Source organism: Ranitomeya variabilis, chromosome 3 (assembly GCF_051348905.1).
Source record: "Ranitomeya variabilis isolate aRanVar5 chromosome 3, aRanVar5.hap1, whole genome shotgun sequence".
In the NCBI taxonomy this organism is placed as follows: Eukaryota; Metazoa; Chordata; class Amphibia; order Anura; family Dendrobatidae; genus Ranitomeya; species Ranitomeya variabilis.
In genome coordinates, this window is record NC_135234.1 from 372182347 (window position 1) to 372195525 (window position 13179).

The 13179-nt window shown below is 41.5% G+C and overlaps 1 protein-coding gene across 2 annotated transcripts in view; it reads right to left on the bottom strand.

Moving 5' to 3' along the window:
* Positions 1–715: 715 nt before the first annotated feature.
* The window catches only part of MTF1 (metal regulatory transcription factor 1), a 34058-nt gene continuing 21594 nt past the window's right edge, over positions 716–13179 (bottom strand). Inside the window, exons 7-10 of one of the 2 annotated variants that reach the window (XM_077295943.1) lie at positions 11079–11181; positions 8187–8728; positions 6875–6938; positions 716–1478 (exon numbers count right to left, since the gene is read on the bottom strand). In XM_077295943.1, the coding sequence (XP_077152058.1) occupies positions 1096–1478; positions 6875–6938; positions 8187–8728; positions 11079–11181 (1092 nt within the window). In that variant the 3' untranslated portion in view covers positions 716–1095. The remainder of the gene's footprint in view (positions 1479–6874; positions 6939–8186; positions 8729–11078; positions 11182–13179) is intronic. The other variant, XM_077295944.1, reaches the window with a different exon arrangement.

The following is a 13179-nucleotide window of genomic DNA, read 5'->3' on the forward strand; positions in this document are numbered from 1 at the left end:
ACATTGTTAAGTTAATGACTTTAATTAGAATTTTCAGTTCTTCTTGTTAAAGAGTATATCACTATTCTGTTGCTACCCTTTTTATAAAAAAAAAACAACAAAAAAACAGACATTGGGCAGCTCCAGATTTGGTGATTTTATTTTTTAACATCTATTGAAAAATGCTGGAAAGTGTCCCCAACTTCCGGCATGTGGGATCCCACCATCACTCTCAGAATGAAAATGTGTTATCTAGCTCTTTACTCAATCCCAGAGTTGCTGCATCATTTCTTAAGCGTTACCTATTGGTACCATATTTAGGGTTGTTACTCTTCAGAAACCGCTCAGTAAAGGATGCAGCAGAGCTAGTTTAGTTGATAGAATATGTACAATGTCACGTTTTCATTCGGAAAGCATCCCCGGAGGGCATCTCCCATGTGTGTACCAGTTACAGGCTAATCTTAGAGGTGGGCTAAGTGTCATACAGTAGACACATGCATCTCCGAGCGCTTAGTGGTGGAAGCATTTGCTTGCGATCCTATGATGTTGATGTGAACCCTGGGCTTGGCTGCCATGTATTTTCCAGAATCAGACTTTCAATTTCCTATAGCTGGGTATTTAGAATATTAAATGCCAAGGGAGGAGACGGACAACGTAGGGTAGTTCTGCAAATGCAACATGAACCCAGGTAAGCTTCCAGCATCTTCTGATGAAATGATGAAAATAAAGCCAATACTAAAATGTGGTCTCTTTTATATATCTGGCCCATTGTAAAATGTCTAGTAACAACATCTCATAAAACATGAACTCCAGTGACTTACCTATGTCATAAAATATATATATATATTTTCCCCTGAAATTACACAAAAGTGACGTATAGTGCAATAAAGCAATGGGTTACTGTGGACCCGGCTGACAACCCTCATCAGCGCCACAAGGTAACGCTGCTACTTTCCTTCCATCGTGGGCCTCTATACAATAAGAGGACTCTGCTTATCTACCAAGAATTAAAATGAGTCGTCAGTTGTGTTATGTAGCCAGAGACAGGTGCTGAGTGTTGGAAGTAAGAAGACTACAAAAATATCCAAAATAACAGTCCATTGGCTGATTTACAGTCTATTTAGAAAAACCGCTAAGGCTGAGGTCATCTCCTTGCAGTAAGGCTTCCACAGGGACCAGAGAGGAGGAATTCTCTGGACTCTGGAGGGACAGGAAGTCTGAGATGTCTATAGAAGAAGGTGTCCATGGCTGAGAGTCTGCAGAGTTCAATAAATGGCCACTGCTTCCTTCACAGGGTGACGGTGGAAGGGGTACCGGGTCAGGAGGAGGGGGCTCAGCTGCTGGTTTGGGGTCAGAGTTCGATTCTGATGTGGAACTTCTTTTGCGCTTTGTAGAGGTCTCTTTAACAGCGTCTCTGCAGGCACACTGACACTGACAGGACTCTTCTTGTTTTATGATGATAACAGGAAGGCTCAGACCAATCTGCTGTACAGCATTAACTGAAAAAGAAAGCCACAAAAAGAATCTAGAATTAGAGTGGACATGTGGTGTACTTGACGGGTGCCCTCCACCCTAATGGAAGAAAATTACCAGTAAAGTAACTGCTAAAAATGAAATCATTCAGACTGCACAGTGGCTAGCATTGAGAATCTAACGCCTCTGACCGTTATCTGTCTAAACACAGCTAGGACCAATTAGTTCTTGAGCAAACAGCATAACAATCTGACAGAAGAGGTTAAGGGGAATCTGTCATCAGGTTTCCACTGTAGAAACTACATCCGCCACCTTTAAGTCTTTTTAAACGGCATTCCAACTTGACTGCTGTGACTGACAACTCCTACATCATCCAGTCTGATACATCTGCGCAGCATTGGCTCTCTACAGTGGAGGCGCTAGAGTCAAACAGACTCTGTGGATGGCGTAGGAGACTAGACCTGAGCAAATATCGTTGGATCCCTCCTTATTCGGCTTGCTAATAGAGCTTACCGAACCGCTGCAGTGGGAACCCGGTTACCTAGAGCGCTCACGATAATCAGGTGTCAGGCGCACAGCTGTGCGACAGTCACAACACACAGGCTCTCCAGGCACGTGTTGTGACGCAGCGAACATACCAAAGCACTGCTACTTCCGGATCATGGGCACCCCGCTTAAAATGTGATGGATTTACTTTATATAGGGAAAAACCTAGTGACAGGTTCCCTTTAAGGGTATGTGCAGACAGAACTCAAACACACCAGTCATTTTCATCCAGATCAGTCAAAATTTTTAATTCACACTTTTGCTACATTAAGATCTTTAGGAAGTTATTGAAAACTTTATACAGACTGCATTTTTTGAATGTGGTGGGTTTTTTCTTCTCAGGAGGGCAAGGGAATGTGGGAGATGAAAAATTTTCTTGGGATAGCTATTTTTTTTTGCATTTTCCCCCCCTTTAGGATTTTCTATGGACCTTAATAGTTGGAAAAAATAAAAATATTTTAAAAAAATCCTCTAAATATGCTACCAAAAATACTAAGCATAGAAATGGTGGCAGCAGTCTAACTCTGCCGTCACCTGCTTATTCCTGCAGTACTATTCAGATTTTTATGACAATAGCACTGCAGTGGCATGTAAAAGTTTGTGCCCCCCTGGTTAGAATGACTATTGTGAACAGTTATCCAAGCTGAAGCTGAAATCATCTTTATAAAGGCCTAAAGTTAAAGATGATACATTTCCTTTCTATTTTAGGCAAAAAAAAAAAAGTAGCAATTCTTACATTTAAAAATTTACAAAACATAAAATGGCCTGATGCAAAAGTTTGGGCGGCACCCTTTTAGATTTGTGTGATCAGATAACTTTGACCAAGGTTTCACACCTTATTTAGCCTCAAGATTATGGCTTGTTCACGATCATTGTTAGGAAGGCCAGGTGATGCAAATTTCCCAGCTTTATAGAAACCCAGCCTCCTCTAACCTTGTGCCAAAAAAACAGCAGCCATGAGTTCTTCTAAGCAGCTGCCAAGCACTCTGAAAATGAAAGTGATGGAGGGCCACAAAACAGAAGAAGGCTATTAGGGTATGTGTCCACGGTCAGTAAACGCTGCTTGTTTGACACTGCGCAGGGCTGCAGCGTCAAACACGCAGCGTCCAGATGTTCCAGCATAGTGGAGGGGATTTTATGAAATCCCGTGTCCACTATGCGTGGAAACACGCATCCGACTTCCCTGCGACTCCGGACATGCTGCGCGTCTTTTCAGATCGCAGCATGTCCGTGCTACCTGCGTCGACGCTGCGTCGCCGCAAGTAATATCACAGGGCGCTATGCGAGGGTGCGATGATCCCGGATGTGTACAGTTAACACATCCGGCATCATCGCGTCCCAGAAAGAGGGCGGGCTTAACGCCGAACGGCGATATTGCCGGCCATCCTGACCGTGGACACGTACCCTTACTGTAGAAGAAGCGTTTTCAAGTTGCGCTTTCCCCAGTTCAAAATGTAATTAAGAAATTGCTGTTAACAGGAATAGTGGAGGTCAATATAAGGTCTGGAAGACCAAGCAAATTTTTAGAGAGCTGTTCGTAGGATTGCTAGAGCGGCAAATCAGAAGCCCTGCTTTAATGCAAAAGACCTTCGGAAATATTTAGCGGACTCTGGAGTTGTGGTACATTGTTCTACTGTTCAAAAGACACCTGCACAAACATGGCCTTCATGGAAGAGTCATCAGAAGAAAACCTTTCGTGTGTCCTCACTATACAATTCAGAGTAAGAAGTATGCAAAAAAAACAAAACATCTAAACAAGCCTGATGCATTTTGCAAACAAGTACTGTGGCAGGTGAGGTTAAAATAGAACTCTTTGACCACAATGATCAAAGGTACACTACGGTTCCAAAGTTTAGGGTCACCAAGAAAATGTGTTTTCCATGAAAACTCATACTTTTATTAATCCAATGAGTTGCCAAATGAATTGAAAATCTAGTCCAGACATTGACAAGGTTCGAAAAATTTTTTTTATTTTAAATAATTTTCTCCTTCAAACTTTGCTTTCGTCAAGGAATGCTCCCTTTGCAGCAATCACAGCATTGCAGACCTTTGGCATTCTAGCAGTTAATTTGCTGAGGTAATCTTTAGAAATGTCACCCCATGCTTCCAGAAGCCCCTCCCACAGGTTGGTCTGGCTTGATGGGCACTTTTTGCGTACCATACAGTCTGCTCCCACAACAGCTCAATGGGGACTGCGCTGGCCACTCCATTACAGATAGAACACCAGCTGCCTGCTTCTTCCCTAAATGGTTCTTGCATAATTTGGAGGTGTGCTTTGGGTCATTGTCCTGTTGTAGGATGAAATTGGCTCCAAACAAGCGCTGTCCACAGGGTATGGCATGGCGTTGCAAAATGGAGTGATAGCCTTCTTTATTCAAAATCCCTTTTCCCTTGTACAAATCTCCCACTTTACCAGCACCAAAGCAACCCCAGACCATCACATTACCTCCACCATGCTTGACAGATGGCGTCAGGCACTCTTCCAGCATCTTATCAGTTGTTCTGCGTCTCACAAATGTTCTTCTGTGTGATCCAAACACCTCAAACTTGGATTCGTCTGTCCATAACAATTTTTTCTATTCTTCCTCTGTCCAATGTCTGTGTTCTTTTGCCCATATTAAGCTTTTCCTTTTATTAGCCAGTCTCAGATATTGCTTTTTCTTTGCCACTCAGCCTTGGAGACCAGCATCCCAGAGTCGCCTCTTTGCTGTAGACGTTGACACTGGCGTATTGCGTGTACTATTTAATGAAGCTGCCAGATGAGGACCTGTGAGGTGTCAATTTCTCAAACTACAGACTCTAATATACTTGTCTTGTTGCTCAGTTGTGCAGCGGGGCCTCCCACTACTCTGGTTAGATCCTGTTTGTGCTCACATCTGAAGGGAGTAGTACACACCGTTGTAGGAAATCTTCAGTTTCTTGGCAATTTCTCGCATGGAATAGCCTTCATTTCTAAGAACAAGAATAGACTGTCGAGTGTCAAATGAAAGTTCTTTTTTTCTCACCATTTTGAGAGTTTAATGGAACCAACAAATGTAATGCTCCAGATTCTCAACTAGCTCAAAGAAAGGTCAAGTTTATAGGTTCTCTTAATCAGCCAAACTGTTTTCAGCTATGCTAACATACTTGCACAAGGGTTTTCAAGGTTATTCTAACCATCCATTAGCCTTCTTACACAGTTAGCAAACACAAAGTACCATAAGAACACTGGAGTGATGGTTGTCGGAAATGGGCCTCTATACACCTATGAAGATATTGCATTACAAACCAGACGTTTGCAGCTAGAATAGTCATTTAACACATTAACAATGTATAGTGTATTTCTGAATCATTTAATGTTGGCTTCATTGCAAAAAAAAGAGCTTTTCTTTAAAAAAAAATAAGGAAATTTCTTCGTGACCCTAAACTTTGGAACGGAAGTTTATGTATGGAGAAAAAAGGACACAGAATTTCAGGAAAATAACATCTAGCCAACCATTAAGCATGGGGGTGGATCAACCATTCTTTGGGGTTGTGTTGCAGCCAATGGCACAGGGAACATTTCAAGGCTAGAGGGAAGAATGATTTCAATTAATTTTCAACAAATTATTGATGCAAACATAACACCATCTATAAAAAAAAATAAAAATGCTGAAGTTGAAAAGAGGATGGCTTCTACCAATGGATAATGATCCTAAACACACACATCAAAATCCACAATAGACTACTTCAAAAGGCGCAAGCTGAAGGTTTTACAATGGTCCTCACAGTCCACTGATGTGAACATTATTGAAAAATCTGTGACTAGACCTCAAAATAGCAGTGCGTGCAAGATGACTTAGAAATCTCACAGAACTGGAAGAATGGATGAAAATCCCTCAAACAAGAAGTGAAAGACTCTTGGCAGACTACAAAAAGCATTTTCAAGCTGTGATAATTGCAAAAGGGGGTGCTACTGGGTACTAACCATGCAGGTGCCCAAACGTTTGCATTCACCCATTTTCCTTGTTGCAATTTTTAAAATGTAAAAACTGACACTTTTTTTGTTGTGGCCTAAAATACAAAGGAAATGTGTGATCTTTAATGGAAGACCTTGTAGAGATCATTTCATCTTCAACTTGCTTATCTCTTCACAATAACAGTAATTTTGACCAGGGGTGTCCAAGCTTTGGCAAGCCACTATAGGTGGAGAAGCTCTCTAACAATACCTCATGGGGAAATCATGCTGCCGAAACAAAGAACATAAAAAAACAAACATTAAAACTGTCAAGTCCAGCTCCCTGGTTACAAACTGCAAAGCTTTACCTACAATATAGTTAAAAAATGAGCCAGGAACTGATAGAAGCATAATGGGGGCGACTCGCTGCTCATCTTAATAGACAAGTCTCCTCCTATATGTAGGAAAATACATGACAATCACGACGAGTCAAGCTGATGTGGTTCCTTATTCCTTGCTTGTTTTCGAACTATGGGGCAGATAAATTAAAACTGCTAAAGCTTTTTTACAATATACACAGACAAGATAGTCTTAAAATGTGAGTAATTTAGCACAGTGGCTCCTGCTGGAAGATAAATTAGTGCTGCTTTAGACTGTTTTTCGAAGACGTTACCAGTGGTTCAGGCAGCATGTGTCCCCTGACAGCTTCCCAGTACTTATGCATTGCAGGAGCTAAAAATGTCAAAATACACAAAAACGCTCCTCACTAACTTCTGCGCAAACATCATTTACATGGTTTTAACAGTGTTCCGTTTTTTTCACTATACTTTTAGGATATTTGGTGAAATGATGTAACCTTGTTATGTTGTATAATTTTCAATAAAACAAGTACAAAAAAAAAAATACAGATGAGTGTTCATAACAATGTGTATATGTAGACATAAACGTTTTCGGACATACCTCCAGTGCTGGAAAGTGGGACTGTAGTGGTGAAGAACACCTTCTCTACCTTTGGGGCTTGCTGCTGTGTGCAGAAATAAAAGTTCATTATTCGGGCAAAGCAATTGTTCTCTCTATTTTTTTTTTTATGAAGTTCATGTACAAGTAAAGGTAACTAGAAAATACTATTAAAAAGGCTCCTATAATGCATCTCTTAAGATGGCAGACCTAACTAAGATGAAAGGAATGCATTTCATTGTTCCCATACGTATTTTAGATTAATACTTCAATTTTCTCACCTTTTGCAGGAGGGCACCGCTCCCTCACCACCCTGCTTATTGGGGGTGATGTGCTACTGATGATTGACAGCACGGACCACCAACATCAGAGCTCAGCTGCTCCGTAACTGTGCATTCACTTATACTGCTTTGCCTCTGCAGAGTGCAGTGGCACTATAGCTGTCCTAGATCAATGGCAAGACGATTCGGGAGAGGTGAGTGCAGCGCCAGCGCGATGCTTCTATGTACACAGCCACTGCTTATGTGAAACAAGACGTCAAGGGGAGGAGATAGCAGCAGTGAGATGCCCCACAGCTTCTACCACCGCCCACAAATAAAGAGTCATCAGGGCGGCGGACATGGTGTCACTCACTGCTTCCATCACAGCCCCCTGCTGACAATTAGTTTGGGGGCGGTGCTGGAAGCTGTGGGGCAGCGCTGATGTTACTCACTGCTTTTATCTCTGCCTCCTGACAAGGTCTTGTTTCATAGATAGAAGATGTGGCAGCGGCTGAATCAGGGTCTCTGCCCATAGATCATGCTGCTCTCAGATGGAGTACAAAAACCTGGTGACAAATTCCTTTTAACTCAGCCTCTCACAATCAGCTCAGAGGGGTTTGACATTAGACACAACCAGCCAAGTGCACCACTAAAAATAAACATTTTACAAATCAGTCCAGACTGTTCCCTCCTGCCGGAAGCAGGGTTCCTATTAAATCAAAGCAAATGAAAATCTTGAAAACCCAGAAGAATTTGTAAGAGGGTATAAGGGAAAATTATATAATTTTTCATTGGACAAAGAATAACCCCTTTAAGTATCAAAGAAAGCAGATGGTAATAAAAAAGTATAAAAACATCACAAAAACGGTAACAAAACCTTAATAAAAAGGTTAGCACAAAATATATTGTAAGTTTGTTTTCAAACAGTAACTTCAATCATTTCTGTCCCTTAGATACTATAGTTCTGTGTTTGAATTTGGTTCTGGATAAACAGATCCCAGATAAAAGTTTTTTTCCCCCCATTTTAATTGCAACTGTAATGAATTAGTACTTACTGATCGCTCATTGTTTTGTGACGTTCCATTTAAGATCCACTGAATGTTTTGCTCATCCATCACTAGGCTGGGTTGCAAGATGGCAGCATTGGGAGTCTGTGTTAACGTTATTGCAGGGTTGCTGCCCAGTACTGTACTGGCACTGGAAACGGCAGCCTGCACCAGCGTTGGCAAAACGGTGTCCGAAGTGGCTCCTATAGGAAGACTGGATCCTGCAACCACAGTTAATCCCTCTACTAAGGGCTGTGAGGTCTGTGGCGTAATGTAGTTCTCCTGGGTAACTGTGAAATGACTCCCATTAGGAATAGGCACTTCCAGAGGCTGTGGTGCTGTGCTGGACACAGCGGGTGATGACTGAGTCCCACATCCTACGGAGCCAGATGGTAAAGGTATGGATGCTGTGCTAGGAGCAGACTGCAGGGAAGCCTCGGACACAGTGCTGGAGTTAATAACAGGCATAACCACAGAAGGAGGGTCCGTTGTGCTGGTCTCTGTACAGTCTATTGCCTGCGTTTCTGCACTCCAACTTTTCAAAAGCGCTTCTGTGAAACAGTATAAAAAGACCGATTAGTTTACTTTACCACAAGGTTAGTCTACAACAAGCGCTAAATAGTTACGCATCAGTCTGATCTTACGCAATTCTGTCTAAGCCTGGGTTCAGCCCAGACCACTAAGCCCCAATTCCTGACTCCATCCTGGGCTTCCTTCTGAACAGCCACAAAAACAGGATTTGGATGTGGCCTCTACGTTATAAACTTCTGTGAAGCACTTGGGGGTTCATAGTGCTCACCACACATCTAGATAAGCTCCTTGGGAGATCTAGTTTCCTAAATGGGGTCACTTGTGGGGGGTTTCTTCTGTTTAAGCACATCAGCGGCCCTGCAAACGCAACATGACGCCCGCAGACCATTACATCAAAGTCTGCATTTTAAAACATCACTACATCCCTTCCGAGCTCCGATGTGTGCCCAAACAGTGGTCCTCCACCACATTTGGGGTATCGGCGTACTCAGGACAAACTGGACAACAACTTTTGGGGTCCAATTTCTCCTGTTACCCTTGGGAAAATAAAAAATTGTGAATTGTGAGTTTTTTTTATTTTCACAGCTCTTCGTTATAAACTTCTGTGAAGCACTTGGGGGTTCAAACTGCTCACCACACATCTAGATAAGTTCCTTAAGGGGTCTAGTTTCCAAAATGGGGTCACTTGTGGAGCGTTTCCACTGTTTAGGCACATCAGGGGCTCTCCAAACGTGACATGGCATCCGATCTCAATTCTAGCCAATTCTGCATTGAAAAAGTCAAACGGCGCTCCTTCTCTTCCAAGCTCTGCTGTGCGCCCAAACAGTGGTTTACCCCCACATATGGGGTATCGGCGTATTCAGGAGAAATAGCACAACAAATTTTTGTTGTTCACTTTCTCTTTTTACAGTTGTGAAAATAAAAAAAATAGGTTCTGAAGTAAAATGTTCGTAAAAAAAAGTTAAATGTTAATTTTTTCCTTCCACATTGCTTTAGTTCCCAGGAAGCACATAAAGGGTTACTAAACTTCTTGAATGTGGTTTTGAGCACCTTAAGGGGTGCAGTTTTCACAATGGTGTCACTTTTGGGTATTTTCTGTCATGTACACCCCTCAAAGTGACTTTAAATGTGAGGTGGTCCCTAAAAAAATGGTTTTGTAAGTTTTGTTGTAAAAATGAGAAATCGCTGGTCAACTTTTAACCGTTTAACCCCCAAAAATTTTGTTTCCAAAATTGTGCTGATGTAAAGTAGACATGTGGGAAATGTTATTTATTAACTATTTTGTGATATCTCTGATTTAAGGGCATAAAAATTAAAAGTTTGACAATTTCAAAATTTTAAACATTTTCGCCATATTTCCACACAGTCTCCCCAGCATCGACAAGGGCAGAACAAAGTACCTCAGTGTGCAGGCGTCAGGAAAGGTCAAGCAGCCCCGGCGCATGCGCACTGCAGTACTTTGTTGTTGTGCACTTCCAATCATGCACAGTGCGCCTCTCTGAAGCCGGGATGCACATACTATGTTTTAGATGATCAATGATGCGAGGGGAAGAAGGCGCACGCATGTGCAAGGTAAGTATAGCAATTGCGATGATGCTGGAGCTTGTAAGTTATGTTATCAAGACCACAGGGGCGTAATAATAGCTAAGAGGGCAAACTTGTCTGGGGGCACTAACACCACATTGATTAGTCAAAGGTCTCACTTAGATATCATAAACGGACTTTAGAAATACATAAACAGATCTTTAGAAAAAGTATGTAATGTACTACAGGGACTGTTAGGCAGGGAGTTTACATATACAGACACAACTGCTGGTGGTTGTGGGGGCACCGGAGACCTGACAGTATCCCTTTAATAATCCATTTTAAATATTCCTTGTATGACACTGTCAAACCACCTAAAGTAAGAAAATGCACGTTTGTTTATACAAAAACTGCATCAAATCTACACCATTACTGTACTACGTGGCTTTACCCCCCAGCCTGGGATTATGCCTCCCTCAGAGTGGATCAGCATTTAGAATTATTTAGAATTAGCGTTTTGATTTCCAAAATTACATTAAATAAATGCATTCATAATGGGTAATAATATGCAACAGAAACAAATCAGTAATATTCTGCCCCATCTAGTAACAGAGGCATTTTCCTTAATAGGCCACATTTGATAACGGCCCAAGAGGAATGTGCCATCCACACTCATACAGCATAACTCCCATTTGAAGGCTTAAGGTGTGTGACCAAGCGTGAACTGAAGATCATAAAGGCCAAATCACACCAGTCACCATGTAATGACATTGCAAGGAAGGTGGCAGGAGTGGAATGTATTATATGGCAAACAAATTATATGTAACATTTCTGTTATTCTTCTACCTGTCTGATGAGCAGAATCATTATCTTCTGTGTGTTCAGGACTCTGGAACATTGACTGAAATAGGTTTTGCGTTAATAATGAGCCCAGGGCTTGTCCAGAGCTCTAGACCAGATGGAGAAAAATAAATTTATATAAAATCTATATGCAGAAAAAAAATATCTAATGCAGAAAAATATTACGTGCAGAAAATAAAGCCCCAATTTTCCTCTTTTAACTGGCTTGTCCAGCAAAGTACAAGATACTTTACCAGTTTCATAAATTGTTTGTTTTTGCGAGTTGATCTTCAACCCCATGACACTTCAGGATGTATATACATTGTGGAGTGGGTCAAGGTAGGAGAGTGAGCTCAGGACTTTGTTATATAGCCAGCACTTGCCTCCAATAGCTGTGCTTTAAATTGTTAAATGTCTCTGTCAATCACTGTCAGCGGCATATAAGTTGTGACACCATAGTGGTGCTTCCACTGGCTTTGTCAGCAGAGGCTCTATTATGGCTGTGTTGACCGAAAAATAAGGGGTTATTATATGAGAGCATGTTTATAATCTTTCCACTTACATTGCTGTAATTGGAGAAACTGATGTATATACCGCACACCGGAAAATCCCAGTTTCATTTAAAGTAAGCTCTGGAGGTAGATTCTCACGGAGATCAGTGTCCGGCCCATAGACCTTAACAGCTTGTTTACATATTAAGAAAAAAATATGTGGATTTCTAGGTAAGGCATCGGATCACCGATATCAAGATCTCATTTTATTTAACAATCTATGACCTACATGCCCATATAGACGGCTTAGGAGGGTTAGTCGTACTGACATATTCTCTTTAAAGGGTCATCACAGTGTGTGTTATTGTATCCAAGCAATAAGCTGTAACATCAATGCCTACATTTATAGAAGGGTGACACAATGTGAAACAATGTAGTTTACTAGATAGATGGGTTCTGAATCCTCAGGCAAGGACTGCGCATCCCAGAAGTGCTTGTTAAGGTACCGTCACATTAAGCGACGCTGCAGCGATATAGACAACGATGCCGATCGCTGCAGCGTCGCTGTGTAGTCGCTGGAGAGCTGTCACACAAACAGCTCTCCAGCGACCAACGATGCCGAAGTCCCCGGGTAACCAGGGTAAACCCCAGGGTGGATAAAAATCAATGTTTTTTTAAAAAAATCAAAAAAATCGGATTTTTTTGATTTAAATCGGATTTTTTTGATTTAAATCGGATTTTTTTCAATAAACTGCTTTTTGAGGAAAATATTTTACCATCCAAAGGTTCTTCCATCATGAGATAAAGCTGAGTTGTTTAACTCAGTAGAATAAAGGCTGTATATGTGTAACATTCACAATGCCATGCTCTTCCAGAGGTTTCTGTAGGATGCTGACTATCCAACAAGTTTGGGCATGTCAACTGAATGGAAAAAGAAACTAAACCAAAAGTGAAACCAAGCTAGAAGTGTGGAATTAAAGGGGCAGTATGAACAAAATGTGGAGGCTATTAATAGTTTATACAATTAAGACATGCTGCTTTTAAACACCTACCTATTGCCATATAGTAAAACAAAAAAGATTTTTACTTACTTTGGGGTCCCCCCCTCACCCTGGCGTTAGATCGTTGCCCCTAGTTTCGTCCGTGTAACTATGGGCGCACATGCGCACTGCTCTCACTTCTCATTTTAATCGTGATTTATATTAAAAAAAACCTTTTGATTTAAATCAGTGATTTAAATCATGATTAAAATCATGATTTAAATCGATCCGATTTAAATAGAAAAAAATCTTTTGATTTAAATCGTGATTTAAATCATGATTTAAATCGGCGTGATTTAAATCAATCCACCCTGGTAAACCCTGGTTACCAGTGTAAATGTAAAAAAAACCAAACACTACATACTTACATTCCGGTGTCTGTCGCGTTCCCCGGCGTCCGCTTCCCTGCACTGTGTAAGCGCCGGCCGTAAAGCAGAGCGGTGACGTCACCGCTGTGCTCTGCTTTACGGCCGGCCGGCGCTGACACAGTGCAGGGAAGCGGACGCCGGGGAACGCGACAGACACCGGAATGTAAGTATGTAGTGTTTGTTTTTTTTTACATTTACAATGGTAACC